Raw genomic sequence first — 19,911 nt, 5'->3', positions numbered from 1 at the left:
AGCCAGGTATGGGGGTACATGCATGTAGTCACAGCTACTTGGGAGGCTGAGGCAGGAGGATCGTCTGAGCCCAGAAGGTTGAGGTTGCAGTGAACCATAACTGCGCCAGCGCACTCCAGCCTGGGCAACAGAATCATAAGGCAAATTTGTGATAAAGTAAAATCATATTTTCATATGTTAAACATTTTATAGTGTCTCAGGGCCTATTTTAAATTAACTATATATTGCTTATTTTATATATTTTATGGGGTTTATAGTAAATTTAATATTTTATTTAAATTAGAACAAGTTAGAGTTGCTGAGTCTTTCCTTCTGTGTCATTCTGATTAAAGCTATGATTGAATGCTTGAGTCTTCGTTTATCTCTGGTTTTAATTAGATGAACCTATGCGTCAGTCTGCCTAGGAGAGTACTAATTTATGCCTACTATGAATATGTAATTATTAATAGCTCACTTCATCATTCTCTAAAGTGTCAGAGTTTGGACAATAAATTGTACTGTGACTCTAGTTACATTGTACCATACTGGAATGCTAACTAAAAATATCTACTTAACAAGGAAGTTTCCAGAATACATTGTGGTACACAGCAGAGGCTTCATGAAGCAGTTTCTGGTTACCTCCTTATGTAAACTAACAAACCGATGTATATGCACTGCCCCTGAGACTTTGAGTTCTAGGTGGGGAGGAGCATTCTGTCTTCCACTCTGTCTGTACTTAACACACCACCACCACCAGTACAACACGAGAGACGGGCCTGAAATACTGGCCTCACAGTTTTCTATTTATCTAATGTGTGTTGAAAAGAGCTAAACTGACACCAAGGATGTACAAGCTGTTGAGGACCAATAACAATTTAGCAATTAGAGGCAAGAAGAACAGAGGAGGACATTCTTAAAGAAGGGGCAGACAGACAGAAGCTCAAAGCAGAAGGCTCCTGTAAGATTCCTGGCCAAGAACAGTCATGAATGCTCACACCAAAGAATCCTGCAGTGCGCCTTCTAATGACTTGAGACCCTGCTGAGAAAACTGAAGGATGCAGGGACAGGGAGGAGTTTGATTTTAGGTGCTAGCTGAATGTGAAACAGGAGAACCTAGAGGAGAGTACCAACCTACAAAGAGGTAATAAGGAGTGTGATCATTACCTTCATGCCACAAAGAGCAGGAACACAGCATTTTATCTAACCAGTCTGGATAAAACTTAAATATGAGAGTCAAAGGGAAACATTTAAATCATAACATGATATTAAATGATGCGGAAAAATAGCACATACGACTTAGCAGAAAAAACAGTAGAGAAAATCGTAACTCTTTCACCTCTAAAGTTTAAAACCAGTGATGAAAATATGGAAACAAATAGCAATAACATCACCTTACATTTATATAGTTCTTTAAAGCTCACAAAGTCCTTTTGCTTCCATAATGCAATGTAATCCTCAACTCTGAGGTAGATGAGGACCATTACCTACAGTGAAAGGAGGAGACAGGGACTCAGGAAGTAAGCATAGGACTGAGGGTCACACAGGAAGTGAAGAAGCTAAATAAAACAAGCCCATCTTCACCAAGGGAAGATTTGGGTTGCAAAAAGAAGACATGAACTTAATGTCGATTCTCAGCAAAATGCTGTGAAATATTATTTAAAAAACTAAGAAAAAAATCAAACACCTGTTTTGAGACTCTAAAAAGTGTTAAGAATGAGTCATTTGGAACTAACATTATTTTCTTTTTTTAGAAAGAGTTTTAAGATCCTTAAAAGTTCAGGGAAATTCCAATGGCATTTCAGATAGGGCTGTCAGCAAGACAACTGACAGATTCTCTCTTCAGGCAGACTGAAACCAGATCTTGCCCTGGTCACCACTGAAACTCCTTTTACTCAGCACACTGGAACATGGAACTCCAGATAGTTATTGAATGAAGTGTAAGTGCATTCTGTCTTGACATACAAATTCAAGAAATGCAGGCTAGAGGGGATAGTAAAATGATTCATAGTTAAATCAACACCTGCAATAAGAAGGGTCTGATTACTGGATTGACTTAAACATGCAAGAAGACCTATCTCAGGGCTCCAAGCTGGTCTTTTCCAAACGTTTTAATCAATAATTTGAAAATATAAAACAATAATCATTATTTCCATATCAGCTACCTTTATCATTATTGAACACTTATATCTTTGCATTATGGTAAGTACTTTGCAAGTACACTCTTACGTATTCCTCCAAGCATCTTTTTGAAGAAATACTATAATCCCATTGCACGGATGAAAAAACTGAGACTTTACAAAAGGCTATGCAATCTTCTCAGGATTACAGAACTAGTGAATGACAAAGCAAGGCTGCAGACCTCAGCCTTTCTGTCTCCCAAGCCTGTCTTTTTAACCAATGTATGTATAATACTTATCAAATCTGTGGAGGATACAGAGCTATGAAGGACACACAATACACGGAAGGACGTCATGTTTTGAATCAGAACTGAAAATAAGTTTAACAGCTCTCCTGAGGACACAAATTATTTACAGTACTAATAAAGAAAAGAGAGATCAGATTTATTCTGCATATACCATCAGGGAATTATTATTTCTTATTGAATTTCTTACTGCTTTTCAAAGCAGGTTTCCCACCTAACACTGCTTAATAGGAAGCTGGCTGATGTGTCAGAAATGTTCTACAAGGATGGAGTTCAGAATATATGACCTGAAAGTCTCCCCAGTTTCATTTACTTCAGAAAACATCTTAGAACACAAGCAGGGACTCCAAGCTGATGATTCTATTAACGTACATTTTTCATAATCTGAAACTTTATTTTCCTATCACATTCATTCCAGGTCTTTTTTCCTACATCAGTGTACTTCTGAAATACTGCATATATTAATAGTATGACCATATATATGCATGAGAAGTTCCCTGTAGCATTATCTGTAATTTTTTTTTTTTTTTTGAGACGGAGTCTAGCTCTGTCGCCCAGGCTGGAGTGCAGTGACGCAATCTTGGCTCACTGCAACCTCCGCCTCCCCGGTTCAAGCGATTCTCTTGCCTCAGCCTCCCAAGCAGGAGTAGCCGGGAGTACAGGTGCCTGCCACCACGCCCAGCTAACTTCTGTATTTTTTTAGTAGAGACGGGGTTTCACTGTGTTGCTCAGGCTGGTCTTGAACTCCTGACCTCGTGATCTGCCCGCCTTGGCCTCCTAAAGTGCTGGGATTACAAGCGTGAGCCATTGCGCCCAGCCCTAATTTTTTTAAAAAAGGAAACAACCTGGATGGCCAAAGCATATAGTTAATTATGGAATACAATGCAGGAGTAAAAAGACTGGGTTCAGCACTTTGGGAGGCCGAGGCGGGCGGATCACCTGAGGTCAGGAGTTTGAGACCAGCCTGCTCAACATGGCAAAACCCTGAATCTATTAAAAATACAAAATATTAGCTGGGCATGTTGGTGGGCGCCTGAATCCCAGCTACTCGGGAGGCTAAGGCAGGACAATTGCTTGAATCCAGGAGGCAAAGGTTGCAGTGAGCTGAGATTGCGCCGCTGCACTCCAGTCTGGGCGACAAGAGCAAAACTTCATCTCAAAAAACAAAGACTGGGTTAGATGGCGAAAGAGGCCATACAATATGTATGAAATAGTAGCATGTCAAAAAAAATACATAAAAGATTATGTATAAGCATGTTTATGATAGCATGATCATTCATACCGAAAAATTACAGACAACCTAATAGCCAATGCAGAGTAGGCTGGTACAATTTTCCAAAGAACTAAATTAAGATAAACACTCGACTTGAAAATGCTGGCAGAAGTATGCTCTTCCTTAAATAGCATGTATCTGGAGATTTTGCTTTTTGGTTTCAGTTCTTGCTTTTGCCAAAATTATCTCATGACTCCTCTTTTTCAGGTCCATTAATGGTAATATATTCATGTAAATCAATAATAAAATGAATAATGTCTGTATATCAATGTATTAAACACACATTTAACTTACCTAAATTCAACCATATGCTTTAGGCAACAAATCATGGACACTAATTGCAAGCCAGCTATGTCACTGTGTTCTTAACTCCACAAGCTGGTCTAAAACTTCCAATATAACTGGTTGTACTGCAAATATTGTGGGTTGTAAATTACACAAAAATCCATGTATTCTATTAATGAGCCATCAGTAGATTCTGTTGGGAAATTTCTGTTCATGTGTGTGGTGAACAGAGGTGAAGTAATGCATTATAAAACAATGATCTTTTTTATCCCTTCTTAACATTAACTCAAGTATTTTTGGAACCTAACCCCTATTTAAGATGTAATTCCACTATACATCTAGAAAAAGGATAGAATGAAATAAGCATTAACATTCATCAAACATAATATGAGACTCGGACAATCATAAGAGCTTTATATGTATTAGTCCATTTAATGCTTATGAAAACCTTGAAACAGGTACATCTCCAGTTTTACAACTGAGGACACTTAGGCACAGGCAGAGATTACTCACAACCTGAATACGAAGGACTTTCATTTTATTTTTTAAAAAATGCTGTGCCCTTGCAATTCCCTAATGAGTTACAGACACAAGCGTATTTTTTATACCACTTGAATTCAGTTTCCCTCTGAAACTCTGATGAAAACACCATCCCTCTCTTCAACATTTCCTCCCCATCCTAATGGCCCTTTCCCCAGAAAGATGTGCTCTGCAAAAGCTTAAACTGGCATGTCTACTTTTCAAAGTGCTCATTAACAATGTGATAATGAACAATGTGAATGCAGACATCTGCTTGGTTCTAAAAATGAGGTCTATCCTGGCGCAGTGACTCAAGCTGGTAATCCCAGCGCTTTGGGAGGCCAAGGCAGGAGGATTGCTAGAAGCCAGCAGTTCAAGATCAGCCTGGTCAACATCACAAGACGAAAAAAAAAAAGTATTAGCTAGGTGTAGTGGCACACACCTGTAGTCCCAGCTACTCCTGAGGCTGAGGCGGGAGGATTCTGTGAGCCCAGAAGTTTGAGGTCACAGTGAGCTATGATTACACCACTACACTCTAGCCTGTGTGACAGAGCGAGACCCTGTCTCTTAAAAAATTAAACAAATACAGATTATGAAATATGATCTTTTCATCAATCAATCATTAGAGTTCAAAAGATTATATCTTAAGTTGAGGGATAAAATAAAACAAAATAAAAATGAGGCCTAAATATGGCGCTTCAAAGTGGGATGAAAAAGGTCCAATTAGCCTATTCTCTTCTCATTCTTCTGTGTGCAGTTCGGAATAAAGAAAAAAGAAAGTCTGAGACAGATGAAAGCGTGGAATAGAAACAAAACCATAGGCTGCCAAAGACATGATTTTCAACTTTTTTAAAGGAGGTATTAGGCTTTATTTGAGCCCCTAATATGGGTTCACCGGGAAAACTGACCACTTACTGTTAAGTTAGGGAATATACTTTTGTTTTTCCTACCACATGCAGCTAGGTCACCAGCCGAATAAGTTAAAATATAACTGGTCTGTTCTTTATGAGCCCTTTCAGTTGTTGACATGCACTATTTTGACAACCTAATCAATACCGATAAGAAATTCTGTCTTACTAGGCCGGGCGCGGTGGCTCACGCTTGTAATCCCAGCACTTTGGGAGGCCGAGGCAGGCGGATCACGAGGTCAGGAGATCGAGACCACGTGAAACCCCGTCTCTACTAAAAAAAATACAAAAAATTAGCCGGGCGTGGTGGCGGGCGCCTGTAGTCCCAGCTACTCGGAGAGGCTGAGGCAGGAGAATGGCGTGAACCCGGGAGGCGGAGCTTGCAGTGAGCCGAGATCGCGCCACTGCACTCCAGCCTGGGCGACAGAGCTAGACTCCGTCTCAAAAAAAAAAAAAAAAAAAGAAATTCTGTCTTACTAATATCAAATATTTGGTGACAAAAGTGAAGTAATGCATTAAAACATTGGTTTCCATCCTTAATACTAAAAGCAATTATCTTCTCATTTCCTACAGAGATAAATGAAACACCTGGAGAGCTAATATTTAAGCTACAACCAATTAAAGAGAAATAACTGGCTGTGCAAATATATATTTAGAAGTACAAACTGAACATCAAAATATCCTTCCTTTAGGCAGTTCAAATGACTTCTATGTGAATACAAAGGCTGAATGCAGGCTTAACAATAATGATACAGAAATATTTCATCACAGCAGATGCAAAATGTATCATCATGTCACCCAGGTTCATGCCATTTTCAAACACATCTATCATCAGACACTGATCAACTTCATGCAATGCTAGTTGAAATTTTACCCTCTCAGGAGATGCATTACAAAATGCAGGTAGACACGCATCAAAATGTTTAGCCCAATTTTCATTTGTTTTAAATAAAGCTTTTTGTATATGCAATGCATGTATCTGTTCAAAAACAAAGTCAATACTATACCTGGTTATTTCTTCTTTAAGTTTACATGGATCTTCAGCATAGAATTTAATACCAAAATACAAAGTATATGGAGGTCCAGCTAAAATAAGAAATAGAAATTAAATTTCACTAAAATCATAAATTAGTCAAAGTTATAGTATGATATTATACAGCTATTTACAATTACACTCCAAGAATGTCTAAAGAAACAACAAAACGTAAGATAAAAACAGCAAGGTTCAGAACTATGACGGTAGGACCTCGACACATACACACACATAGATAAAAGACATGGCCAGATACACCAGAATGTTGCTGGTTCTTATGTCTGGTTGGCAAGGTTATGGACAGTTTTTATTATTTATATTTTCCCATTTTCTAAAGTATACGTGTAATTTTTCATAGTGAAGAAAGAAAAAAATGGTTTAAAAAACCACCCACCTATCATTTCATTAAAAAAAAAATAGTTTTTAAACCTATCTGCAAAAAGCTGAAAACAACTTAAATGCTCAGCAGCAGGTGAACTATTTAAGTCAGCCCCAGCCACAGGACATATACCATGCAAATGTTTAAACAGACAGAAGGGCAACTGCATGTGCTCATGTGGAAAAGACCAACTATCTAAATTCCCGAGCACAGAAATATCATACCTTTTGTGAAAAAGTATCAGTTAATATATATTTGGTTTTTTTTTTTTCCTGGAAGAGTACAAAAAAAATTACTAAATGGCAAACTCTGGGAAGAAGGGCTAGAAATGTTCTATCCTTAAACTAATTCATTAGAATTTTCTTATGATAACTCTTACCTTTTTTTACAAGAAAAAAGTCATCAGTGAGGCTACATAATAAAATTAGGGACAATATTTGTTTCATTCTTAAACATTTCTGAATCTAAAAATGTGTTCTCACATATTTAAGAAAACCGTTTCCATCTCATTCATTAACCAAAGAAGAACTATGCTTACAAACTTTTTTTCTTAAATCAGAAACAAAGCCTGGAATTGTATGTACATGGGCAAATAAAAAATAAATAAACACTCATAATGTGCAAGAAGACACAAACCCCTTGGGTGCTGAACACATTATATTATGCTTTTACTAGAAATATTTTTATTTCTGAGGGTATCAATCTAATCTGTACTGTTTCCAAAACTGCATATTTCCAAGCTGTGCAGTAACTAGATCTAATACTCTTTGTTTTTAAAAGGATTTGTTACCTGATATACCAATTGGTGGTTACGGGTGTTAATTTTGTTTTCCAGCAAAAGCTCTCCCATAAATTAAAAAGAAAAGATGTGAAGCATGCATCTCAGTAAAAGTCTTTGATACGGTCTAAACTGACAAAGTAACCCCAGTCTCGCTATTCTTAATTGAATAAATAAAGTCACAAATTTAGAAACTGGGGAAAAGAAATTAAATAGAACAAGAATAAAGGTATCATGTATTTATAACATATGAACTATGTTACTATTTATTAATATTACATACACATACTTATGTGTGCAGCACCCTGGAACCCTGTTCCTGGCATGTGGGAGACCATCAAGATGAGGATCCTGCCCCTCCCCTCATCTATGCCTTCCTGTGTAAGACACTCCTTATGCTACAGCTTTTTTAAAAACTAAACTTTAAAAGAAACTGCTAGAATTTCTTATTATTGGAGTTGATTCCTTATGTTTAATTTTTATGTTTGTTTAACCACTGTGTTTGTATTTCTGACAAATACACCTCTATCCCTGAACATAGATGTCAGGGAGGCACAGACCATTAAATATTTAGAAGAGCCAGGAAGTCCACCCTCAGCTTATCTGTCTGTGTCAATCAAGCTCCATGTTCCTGAGCAGATGGGTCTGCCTGTGCCCGCAGGCAGCTGGGGTTGGTACTTAGGGGGCAGGGAGGAGCACAGATGCTGTGGTGCACAAAGGGAAGAGGCCTTCTCCAGGCCCCAGAGCTGCTTCTATTCTTTGGAACATGACAGATTACACCGTGTTCACCAAGCCCACACATTTCAAATGTTCAGTATGAACAGTTAAGCAAAAGTGTTACAAGTACACAATTAAAAACATTTGGTTTTGGCTAATTTTCTCTAAGGTCTTCTGGCCCAAACTAGCCCTTCATTTCCCATTCACATATAAAATGGCTGTGTTCTAAATATAAGGCATTATTACCATTTGGTTACATTTCATAATATACAAAAATGTTTCATAAACATTTGATTTTCAACAACAACAATTTGGGAACATATGCAAGGCATGTTAAACTCCAAGGAGTTAACAACTTGCCTAAAATCACAGGGAAGAAAAAAAAGTTTGCTAATATCTAGGGCTCAGCGCTTCGGGGTGCACTATTCTATACAGCTTCTCAGGGAAATACAAAATAATAATACCTTTAGAGTGAGATAATAGTCTCACATGCATCACTGCTTCAGAGAGCAATCAAAGGCTATAGAAATGAACATTCGGGACACGGATATGTCTAGCCAGATATTTTTTGGCTCCCTATTCTAACTACAAAAAAGTAAGGTGCTGATAATTCAAATTACAAAATTATTGTCTTGAATCCACATCATTCCATGGACTCAACATTTAAGAAACTCTTATGTAAAGTGAAGTTAATATCATTTCACTTTAGAAAAAAATACAGAAGCCAAAAACTGGGAATCCTCTATCTTTTGTGTAGACTAATTTTGAGGTCTTTGATAAGGAGTTTCTCATTAACTCGAGAAAAAATAAATCAAGATTAACTACAAGCATTCTGGTAACTAGCAAATGTTCTGTCATTTTTATAGATTCTCTTTCTGACTAATCTGTTAGAGATTTGATAGCCATTTTCCTTCACTGTCAAGTAATTTCATGACATAAAATGTAAGGATTCTTCAGTCACTAACATTTCATCAATTATAATACCAGTTGTTTTATTCTTAATATACATCAGTTTTTTTTTTTTTTTTTTTTGAGACGGAGTCTCGTTCTATCGTCCAGGCTGGAGGGCAGTGGTGGGATCTCAGCTCACTGCAACCTCTGCCTCCTGGGTTTTAAGCCATCCTCTCTGCCTCAGCCTCCTGAGTAGCTGGGATTACAGGTACTTACCACCACATCCAGCTAATTTTTGTATTTTTAGCAGAGACGAGGTTTCACCATGTTGGCTAGGCTGGTCTTGAACTCCTGACCTCAGGTGATCCACCTGCCTCAGCCTCCCAAACTGCTGGGATTATAGGCGTAAGCCACCACATCCAGCCTATATCAAATTTTTAATATTGCATTTTTAGAATGAAAAAGTGACTGCATTATAGACTGATACTTAAATATTTCATACCATGTAAATAAGTAGACACTTTAAATGTGCTTAGGAACACTTTAATAATGCGCCTTAAAATAATTAACATTTTTTCATCACCTTGATAGAAATATCAACTTTTCCTATAAAAGAAACCTGTGAGTTTATTTTAAAATAATTGGCTGGGTGCGGTGGCTCACACCTGTAATCCCAGCACTTTTGGAAGGCTCAGGTGGGTGGATCACCTGAGGTCAGGAATTCGAGACCAGCCTGGCCAATATGGCGAAACCCCATCTCTACTAAAAATACAAAAAAAAACATCAGCCAGGCGTGGTGGTGGGCGCTTGTAATCCCAGCTACTTGTGAGGCTGAGGCAGAAGAATTGCTTGAACGCAGGAGGCAGAGACTGCAGTGAGCCAAGAGCACACCACTGCACTCCAGCCTGGGTGCCAGAGCAAGATACTGTCTCAAAAAAAAAAAAAAAAAAAAAAATCATTCCTGAAATTTTTCTGGTTTTCCAATTGGTATTTTTTTAATTGGTTCAAATATGCTGGAGCTATAACTTGTAAACTCCAGGGCTTTCCACTACAGAGGGGGAAACGCAATGAGAAACAACAATGATGCAGACGTTCATAGGAAAAGGACTTTCTGATGGCTTTGCAGTCCAGGTTTCCAGTTCCTTTTGGAAGCAGAGCTACATTCCTGCCCTTGGATCCATGGAGCGTCGCACAGCCAATACTATCACAGGAAACAAGCTGACACGCACAGAAAATACAGACTCAGAATGGGGATAATGAATGCCAGAAGAATCCACTCTGTTTTGATTAGCAATAATTCACACAGTTCAGCAAAATGCTTTAATGGGGAACGGAGTTTCAGTTTAGGGAGATTAAAACGTTTCGGAGATGGACAGTGATGATGGCTGCACAACAGTGTAAATGTACCTAATGCCACTGAACTGCACACAAAAATGGTTAAAAGGATCCATTTTATATGTTATGTACATTTTATTTCAATTGAAACAGACAATTTTTTTAAAAAGAGTATTCTTTTGCACACTTAAGGAGCCTCTGTGTTTGTGCTAATAAATAAAAACTTGGGTTCTGGAAATTAAGATGAAGGAATATATACTTAATTATATTGCATCTCCTTATAATATTCATATTGATAAAACCAAAAAGCTAGCTCCCAAAAATGGTCTCTCTCTGAAGACCACTTTTCAGATCACAAAGGCACCTCTTACTTACTGGCTTAGGAAACTGAGTGGTCTGAATGGCAAAACCATGCCATAACCCAAGAAACTCAAGCTCTTTAAAAGCTTGGACATTATGACCCATCCCTGCAGCCCGCCTACCACCCATTAATGTCTATTTGCCTTTTTTGTTTTAAGGTCAAATTTTAAAGACAAGCATACAGAAAAACCACAGACAAAATCAAGGGAAGGGCTGCCTCTAGGAAAAATTCAATACTAAGATCCACTCAGAAACTGATTAAATTTAACCTGACTGTGGAGAGGGCCTAGCAAGGCACACAATACACACATTTCCATATTCTGGTACTCGAGTACTACTACTCACTTCTTTCTCCAGTACTAGAGCCCACTTCTGCACCCAACTAATCATGGACTTTGTCATCGTTTTCAAGCCACCCTTTAACAAAGTAAAAGTTGAATACCTACTGTTGATCAGTTCTTTGTGTTCAGCAAGGGTTTTTGCAGGATCCAGCCAATACTGTGTGACAACGAAAAGGACAATTAAAGAAATTAGTTGTTTTTCATTAGCTTTTACTTCAAGAATATAAACTGGATAAGTTAAACATTTCACTCATATACACACACAAACATACATAAGAGTTTTCTGCAGCAAGAACAGTAAAAGAAAAAACTGGCCAGGCATGGTGGCTCACATCTGAAATCCCATCACTTTGGGAGGGAGGGGAAGAAGGACTGCTTGAGACCAGAAGTTTAAGACCACCCTGGCCAATATGGCGTGACCCCATCTTTTAAAAATAACATTAAATTAAAAATCAAATACAAAGAAAAAGATGATGCTGATGTTGGAAGAGAGGCAAAGAAGAGCAGCAGTACTTGCTGGGTCCCTGGTTGAATTATCACACTGATTATCATGTGACATCCAAATGCTTATGAGTGACTTCCGACTACTTTTGGTGGGAAAATAATGGCCTCAAAAAAAATGTCCTCCAATTCTCTTTCCAAAGTCTCCATCATCCCAAGCACTGCTCCCGAGAGCCGTGTCTCCTCCTAATACGTCCTCACCATCTTTGCTTCCAGTCTCATCCCTACACGTATTGCTGCTAGGTGTTAGGAAGAAAGCAATCAAATCCTCATCAAGGATCCAGGAGAGCAGTTCAGCACAGTGGTTGAGGGCCTGAACCCCAGGGCAGACCCATAGGGACTCTGTTCTGACTCTCCCCATGTCATTGCCATGTAACTTAGGACACGTGACTGGACACCACTGGACCTTCCTCATAAGGCTGCTGTGCAGATTAAAAAAGTTAATCCAGGTAAAGTCTTTAGAATAGCCCCTAGCTCAGGCTACACATGCTAAGAATGATTAGGTCACCTCTAATAACTGCCTTTGGCCAGTCTAAGATACCCACTTATTAATTCAAATTAACAGTTAATGAACAGAATTTCAAGTGGTGGCAGGAGAATTCGGGGTCCTGGGGAGGGGCCTTCCTTTAAATCTCACAATTATGAAGTAGAATTATCGAAGGAAAGAGATGAGGTAAGCCTCTAGTTTCGTCTCTCCGTCTGTGGGAAGTGCAGGGCAGAAGCCAAGGAAGAACAGAGGGCACTGGAGTTCCCACAAAAGCAGAGTCAAAGGGATAAGGGCTGCCCTGGAGAGTCAGGGGAGGGCAGAGATGGAATCACTCCCACACTCTCCTAGCCAGATGCTGGGGACCCCCAGGGCCAAGCCACTCAGTTTCCATTTCCTCGTGTTCCTTAATGAAGAAGGGACAATTCCCCCCACCACAGCGAGGTAGGAGCTGACCCACCTTGAGCCACATTCCTCCCAGCACTCATGCACTGGCCCAGTTCCCCACTTTGGTTCCCCTCAGTTGAGGGCAGAATGCTTGTTCTGCTATGTAACGGTAGCAATAATTATAAATGGCAATTAAAATGCTTTATGCAATCCCCTTACCTTTTATTCCTAATTATGAATACAATTATTCATATTATGAATACTATGACTATGAATACAACTGCTGTAGTCATTTTACTGTAAGATTTTATAACTATACTAAACTTTATTCATGCATATATAAGCTTCACTATTTGCCACTCACAGGAGTTTCCATTTTTTGACTTTTTTTTAAAAAAGTAGAGTAACCAACATATCTAAGTGTAGCAACTAAAAACACAATGTTCATTATTCTGGTCTTCACCATGTCTAATTTTTCAAAGGTTCTAGAATCACTCACTTTTAAAACAGAAAATGTGTTTGAAGCAGAGGATATGTCAGTGAAATGCTCTTAGAGCCCACAGCGACTAAAAATGAGGCTTTGGTGTTAAAATTATGATTCCCAGGGAAACTGTAGCTCATTCAAGGAGAGTAAAATCAACCCAAATGTTAAGCTGTGTGTTGGACACAACACAGACCCATCCCTTTACGTATATAAAGCTGTGGGTTTTTCATGAAATGGAAACATGAGGTGAGGGAACTGTTTCTTGCCATTCATGTTAAACAAAAAGGTTTTACTATCCCCTGAATTTTTCAATGAGGAGAAAACCAAGCAAAACAAACAAAAATACTCACTAACACTTGCGTTCGGTTTCCACTGCTGCCGTAACAAATTACCACAAGCTTAGAGGCTAAAACAACACCCGTTTATTATCTCACAGTGCTGAAAGTTAGTGTCTTTCTTTGCTTCAAATTTCACAAGACTAAAATCAAGAGTCAGCCTGCTGGGGTCTTGGAGAGCTGGTTGGTTAGGGGACCGTATTCCGTAGAGCACAGTAAGGGAGGGAGCTTATAGATGCGTCATCAGAGGCTCTCCCAGTTTCTCCAGGTGTCAAAGCACATGTAACATTGGGATTTAATTTCACGCCCTACGCCACACTTACACGTGAGGTGTCAACATGTGCTTGTGGCAAGAAGGGAAAAAACGAGGCTTTGGTCTTATTACTATCTGTCTAATCTTGTTCTGAAACTAGTAAGAGGCAGAAATCAGAGTTTTTAATTTCTCCTCCTATCATCATCATCATCCCAAAAGACAACCTTTGTAATTTTTTTTCAGATTTTTCGATTCATTTTGTTTTGTTTTGTCTTTGTTTTCTTGTCTCCAGAATGCTTTTCAGTCACTAAAGCCAGCTAAAGAAAATAGGAAGAAAAATTTTTAACTACATATAATGGGAAAAACTGGTTAATCTATCAAAAATTTTACATTAATGATAATCTGTTCTATTTTAAAATACATATCTTTCCTTGAGAGTGATTAAATTTGTGAGGTGAAAAAAGTAAAATAACAGTTTCAAGAAAAGTTATAAATTACAATTCTGCAGCACGAAGCAGCAGCAGCAAGACTCAGACAAAGGCTATTCAATCAACTCACTGCACATTTGCTATGCTAAGCACCACCCTAGAGCCGGACACGCACAAATCTCATTTGATCAAAATAGAAACCAGGGGTTACAGAGGTCAGGCAATGATAAATGCCCAAGAACATAAATAATAAACACAAGTCACCAGGTTTCAGAAGCCAAGATCTTGAAATGTAAAACCCACTTATGTTCAACCAAGGGAAAGATGTGACCTTGGAACCAAAGTAGCCACACTATGATGGCACTTGTCACCATTCATTATCAACAAGCAATCAAACACAGCACATGGAAGATCAGAGTGAAACACATCAGCCTGTTACTCTATAGTTTAAGAGAAAAAAAGGGCACAAAAAATTGCCAATGAACACAACATCCCTGTTTTAAGGAACACATCCAGAATACTAGTCACGGAGTGCCAATATTCTGGAGGTAGACTCTAAAACTGGGATATCATTCATTCATTCATCACTTATGGACATCCATATACATGTTCTTTAAATGACATGTCAGACACTGTTCTGAGTAGTATGGGAACACAAAGTTGAATGACACCCGTGACTAACCTCGCACTCACAGCATAGCAGGAGACACACAGCCATGTAATTACAATACAATGTGGTGAGACAATAATTACTTATATAAGATGAATACATATGAGATAATAAAATCATGTACAAGGAAAATTAACTGCAGGGTGAGTATACGATGGCTTTACTGAAAAAAAACTATTAAATAGCATGTTCAAAAAAAACTTTCTCAAAATACGTAAATGGGGGATAAGAGAGCCTTAAATATGCATAAAGTACAGGTCTATCAGCTCAACTGCTCTTAAAGCAAGTGAGTAAATTTCCATGTAATAACACAGAATGTAATACTCTAAGTCCTTTACAAGTGAACACTCTATTGAAGTCAGTGTTGCCTAACAGCTAGCAAATACTCAGCTAAGCAATCAATATTCATGGAGATCTTCCAGAAAGAGAAGTAGTCCATTCAGTCTTTCCACCTGCCCCACATGAGGGGAAAGAGGAGCAGAGAGCTGAGAACCATGCAGTGTGGTGCCCTAAGAAACTGTTCTTTTGGAGTCTCCTAGAGTTCTAATAGAATAAACCCTAAATTTTTTTAAATAAAGAAAGGACAGCATGCAATAATTGGGGCTGTGTTGCATCTTATTTCACACTGGGTCCAATGTTGATTCACAGAATGGTTTCTCTGAATTGTACCCTGGTGTGCTGCCTCTTGCCTAGCCAGATGGTCACGAGGAGAAATAGTCCTATCTCTCATTCTCTCTCAACATTCAAGCTGTCCATTCTCTAGGATAATCACTCACTTTCCCCTTCCCCACTCCCCTCTCTCTCCTATTTCAAGTGTATACTATGTAGTTTGTATATGCCGACAAGCTGGATGAGATCCCATTTTGTAGGAAGGTAACAATGAACCCAAACAGACCCTGCTCTCTGATTTCGCACAGTCCACTCCTAACTGTATTTAGGATACTGTATCCTAAACACTCAATCACTGAGGAGTCATGGTGACAGTCCTCTCTGACTCTGCCCCTTTGCCACAGTGGAAGAGGTAAAGCAGCTAGACAGCCTTACCACTTCAGGCCTGTCAATCTTAATCACAGCACTGATGTAACCCGGAGAGCAATGACAGACCCTTCTTACTCTCTGACAGCCCTGGCTAAATGCCCTTGGCTGCTTTCATCCACCTTGGCTGATAATGTCTCAATTTCATCAATTTCCTAGGTAACAGTCTCAGAAATAGGTTCTGAAACTCTAATAGTGTCCAGCCAATCAATACCCTAACCTTCAAAAGATATATATTAAATTCGGGGTCCATCCTTTCATTTGTCAACTGTTCTTTCGGAGTCTCCTAGAGTTCTAATAGTAGAATAAACCCTAAAAATTTTTTAAAAAGAAAGGACAGCATGAAATAATGAGAGTTTGCTGCATCTTATTTCACTCAGAGCCCAATGCTGACTCTCTTTCGGAGAATTTAAGAAAGTTACGTTGACATTTAATGAAGTTTCCTGTAGGCCAAATAAAAGGACTTAAAAGCACACACAGTTTTCATTAATATAGCAAAACAACCTCTTGATCTAAGAGAGTGAAAACAGAGTCGGTCATGTACCATTGACAACAGAGCCACAAAGATCTTAAAAGTGATACAACAGGTCATTCCTGGGGAGTTCTAGGACTCAACATAATTCACGTATATGTTTCAAGGAATCCAGGACTTAGGTTATGGCTATTTGTGCTTTTCCCACTGATGCTGTAAACAGATCTAAGGCCCTCTAAGCAACATTAAGAGGATGTGGTTTTAATTTGCTCCTTCATATGAGTCATAGAATCCTTAGGACCTCAAGTAAAGCCACCATAATAGAACTATCTTGCAGTGGCGACAAAAACAAGGGCCTGTCACTGGAGTGATCTACAGGGAGGGAGAGGTAATTACAACTGGCCCCATTTTTCAGCAGGAGTGAATTTCAAGGAATCTCTGTTGGACCATGTGGCTTCTCATAAAGTGTCACTGGCCCCGGGAATATTCCTCATTTCTCATCCATGGACCCTGACACCACTCTAAGGTTACAGAAATGCAATAATAACAGCTAGCATTTATTAAATTTTTGCAATGTGACAGGCACTGTTGAGGACTCTACATGTATTTACTCTTTTAATCCTCTTAATAACTCTATGAAGAACTATTATAATTACCATGTTATAAATAAGGAAACTGAAACACTGAGTAAACAACTTGCCCAAAAGTACAGAACAGCAGCTCCAATGAACTGAAGCCATTCCATCTTATACTCAGGCCAAGCTACCTTTTAGAATATTGTCTGAGAAGTAATGCACAACTTAAATTTCAAGATTCTTACTCTCAACTAATACTCTTCTCCCAACTCACTCTAATATTCTGACTCCACCAAGACACCCAATTCATTGACCCTGCTACCTTTTCATTGTCCCTCGCTGATGCCCCCAACCAATGTCATTTCCCTCACTATTCATTATAATCATTCACTTGCAAGTGTCCTCAATTTCCTTGCACATCCTTGCTTCCATAATATCTACTGGAAAAAAAAAAAACACCCATGGGTAACTCCAATTCCCTGCATTCTCCATACTAGCACCCAAGGAGCTGAACATAACTGGAGGCTCAGATTGCACAACCATAGGTGGGCTCGCTTTACATTCATTAACAATAACCCAAGGGAACCCTTGGTATCACGCAGAATCCTACTACATCTTATTCCGTCATTCTCCTTAATAATTCTTGACACTTTCTCCTCTGTCCTTAAACTTCCAACAACTCCTTTCCCTTCCTCATTCTCAGCTGAAGATCTTCATTACTTCACTGAAAATCAAAACAATCAGAAGAGAAATGCATATGCATCCTGGCCCCATCGACCAACCTGCCTGCATCTGAGCTTGTGTTCTGCCTTCTCTCCTGTTGCTGTGGAGGAACTGTCCATGTTCCACTTAGGCTCGTCCCTTTCTCATCTATTCAAGAACACGGTTCCAGCAACCTTCTGTTCTCTTTCCTGCATCATGAAGGTTTCCCTTTTGACAGAATCATTCTTGGAAGAATGATGTCTTTATTTCTCCCATCTTCAAAACAAAACCAAAAAACTTTGACTCCCATACCTGTCCATTTTACTTCTGTGCTTTGAAATAAATCTCCGGATAAGAAAAAAAAAAAAAAAGTTGTTCTACAATCTCTCAACTCCTCGTGGTCCCATTTCAGTATTTACTGCAATTACGTCCACGTTGTTCCATCTAATGATAGGCACAGTTTTCATCCATGTTCTTGAAATATGTCACATGCTTCTAGGACACCCCTCACTCTTGCTTCTCCCCCCGTCTCACTGGCCATATCTTCAAAATCTGTTTCTGGTTGCTCATATTTCCCTGACCAGGAAAGGCTGGACTGCTTGAGCTCATACCTCACATCAAGGCTCATGGCCTTAAATGCCATCTATACACTGACAACTTCCACAGTTATAGCCAGACCAGAATTCCCTGCTAAATCCAACTGCCTACTTGGCATCTCCACTTAGATGCCTATTAGAATCTCAAACTTTAGATGTCCAAAAGAAAACTGATGATTCTACCCCCTCAAAAAAAAATTCTTCTCCTGCAGTCTTCACCATCTCATTAAGTAGTACAGCACTTTTCCATTGGTTCCAGTCAAAACCTCTTTATCTTCTATCTCTTCTATCCACCTGCAAATCTTGTTGGCTCTATGTTTAAAATATAAACATAACAGGTCAAATTCTCACCACTCTCAGGTCCAAGCAGCCATCATCTTTCACTTGGATTTCTTCGACAACTCTTTTAATAGTATCCTTGTGTCTGCCCTTGCAGTTAGAGAAAAGCATTTAAACACGCGTCAAATCAGTTAACTCTTCTCTTCAGTATCCTCCAGTGGTTTCCTTTCTCACTCAAAGTAAAACACAAAATCCTTCTAATAACCAATAAGGCCTTCCATGATCTGGCCCCACTCCCTCTACTTTCCACTGTGTGTTTTTGGGATGAAGTAGCAAGAAGGACCTTAAGGAGAGTATTGGTTGAAGCCTGAGGGCTTGCAGGGAGGCTGTCTCTAAGAGCCTCAATTAAAGCAGAGAAAGCTATTGGAAACAGAAAAAAATGTAAACTATCGCAAGGACAAAAAACCAAACACCGCATGTTCTCACTCATAGGTGGGAATTGAACAATGAGAACTCATGGACACAGGAAGGGGAACATCACATTCCGGGTACTGTTGTGGGGTGGGGGGTGGGGGGTGGGGGCGGGGACAGCATTAGGAGATATACCTAATGCTAAATGACGAGCTAATGGGTGCAGGAAATCAACATGGCACATGGATACATATGTAACAAACCTGCACATTGTGCACATGTACCCTAAAACCTAAAGTATAATAAAAAAAAAAAAAAATGTACCAAACAAACTGGATGATTCAGATAAGCAGGTTTCCAGGTAAACTGCTGAAAGTGCTGATTGGCTTCATTTTGCTGCCTATAAATGAAATGTAACAAGAGAGAGATAAGCTAAAAAGAAAGAAGAACTATTAAAATATAAAGGAGCCAGGACTTTTTACTGAGTTTGAAAATAAAACTTTCTCATTCCTAGCCCTAACAGAAGGCAAACAATGCTGCAATTAAGAAATGGCTTCTGGGCAAAGAATGAATCCAGCATGTTGTCAGGTAAACATGCTATAATTGTAAAATCCTTTATTAGATGTAATACAGTTTGTAAGATTTAACACCATGCCTCATGGACCCTTTCAAAACAAGATCCTCTAATAATCTTAAGGGCACTGTGTCGCAACAGCCTTACAGTGAATCTAAGGTACAGAAGAGCTTATTCCAGAGCAATCTGTGCATGCTGCCTTTGTCTAATAAAGTTAATTAAAGGTTGATTCATAAGAAATCCACAAAAACTTTTAGAAGAATTATACCAGCATGGGCTGAAAGGGACAGAGATACAACAAACTGAAAAGAGGCCTTTGAACTCCCAATCTTCCTTAGGCAAAATCCAGGCCGAGAACACTACTCCACCGCAAATACACACTACTTTTTATTAAAAAAGCAAGCAAGCCCAGACAACAGAACCAAGAGCCGAGAAGACATGGCCAACTGTCATAGTGAACAACGCCTAGGCAATAGGACCAAGTCCTAATCAGAGAAATGACCAC

The 19,911-nt window shown here is 39.0% G+C and overlaps 1 protein-coding gene across 5 annotated transcripts in view; it reads right to left on the bottom strand.

The window, feature by feature from the left end:
* The window catches only part of EPB41L4A (erythrocyte membrane protein band 4.1 like 4A), a 253,790-nt gene that overhangs the window by 111,836 nt on the left and 122,043 nt on the right, over positions 1-19,911 (bottom strand). For all 5 annotated transcript variants that reach the window (XR_009214065.1, XM_032156674.2, XM_058440622.1 and 2 more), the window contains 2 exons: positions 11,326-11,377; positions 6,394-6,472 (listed from right to left, as the gene is read on the bottom strand). Coding sequence is in view for 4 of the 5 variants with exons in the window: in XM_032156674.2 (XP_032012565.1) it covers positions 6,394-6,472; positions 11,326-11,377 (131 nt within the window). In the remaining variant the exon portion in view is untranslated. The remainder of the gene's footprint in view (positions 1-6,393; positions 6,473-11,325; positions 11,378-19,911) is intronic.

This window comes from Hylobates moloch, unplaced genomic scaffold, assembly GCF_009828535.3.
Source record: "Hylobates moloch isolate HMO894 unplaced genomic scaffold, HMol_V3 SCAFFOLD_6, whole genome shotgun sequence".
NCBI classification, from domain to species: domain Eukaryota; kingdom Metazoa; phylum Chordata; class Mammalia; order Primates; family Hylobatidae; genus Hylobates; species Hylobates moloch.
This window is presented reverse-complemented; position numbering and strand designations above follow the sequence as displayed.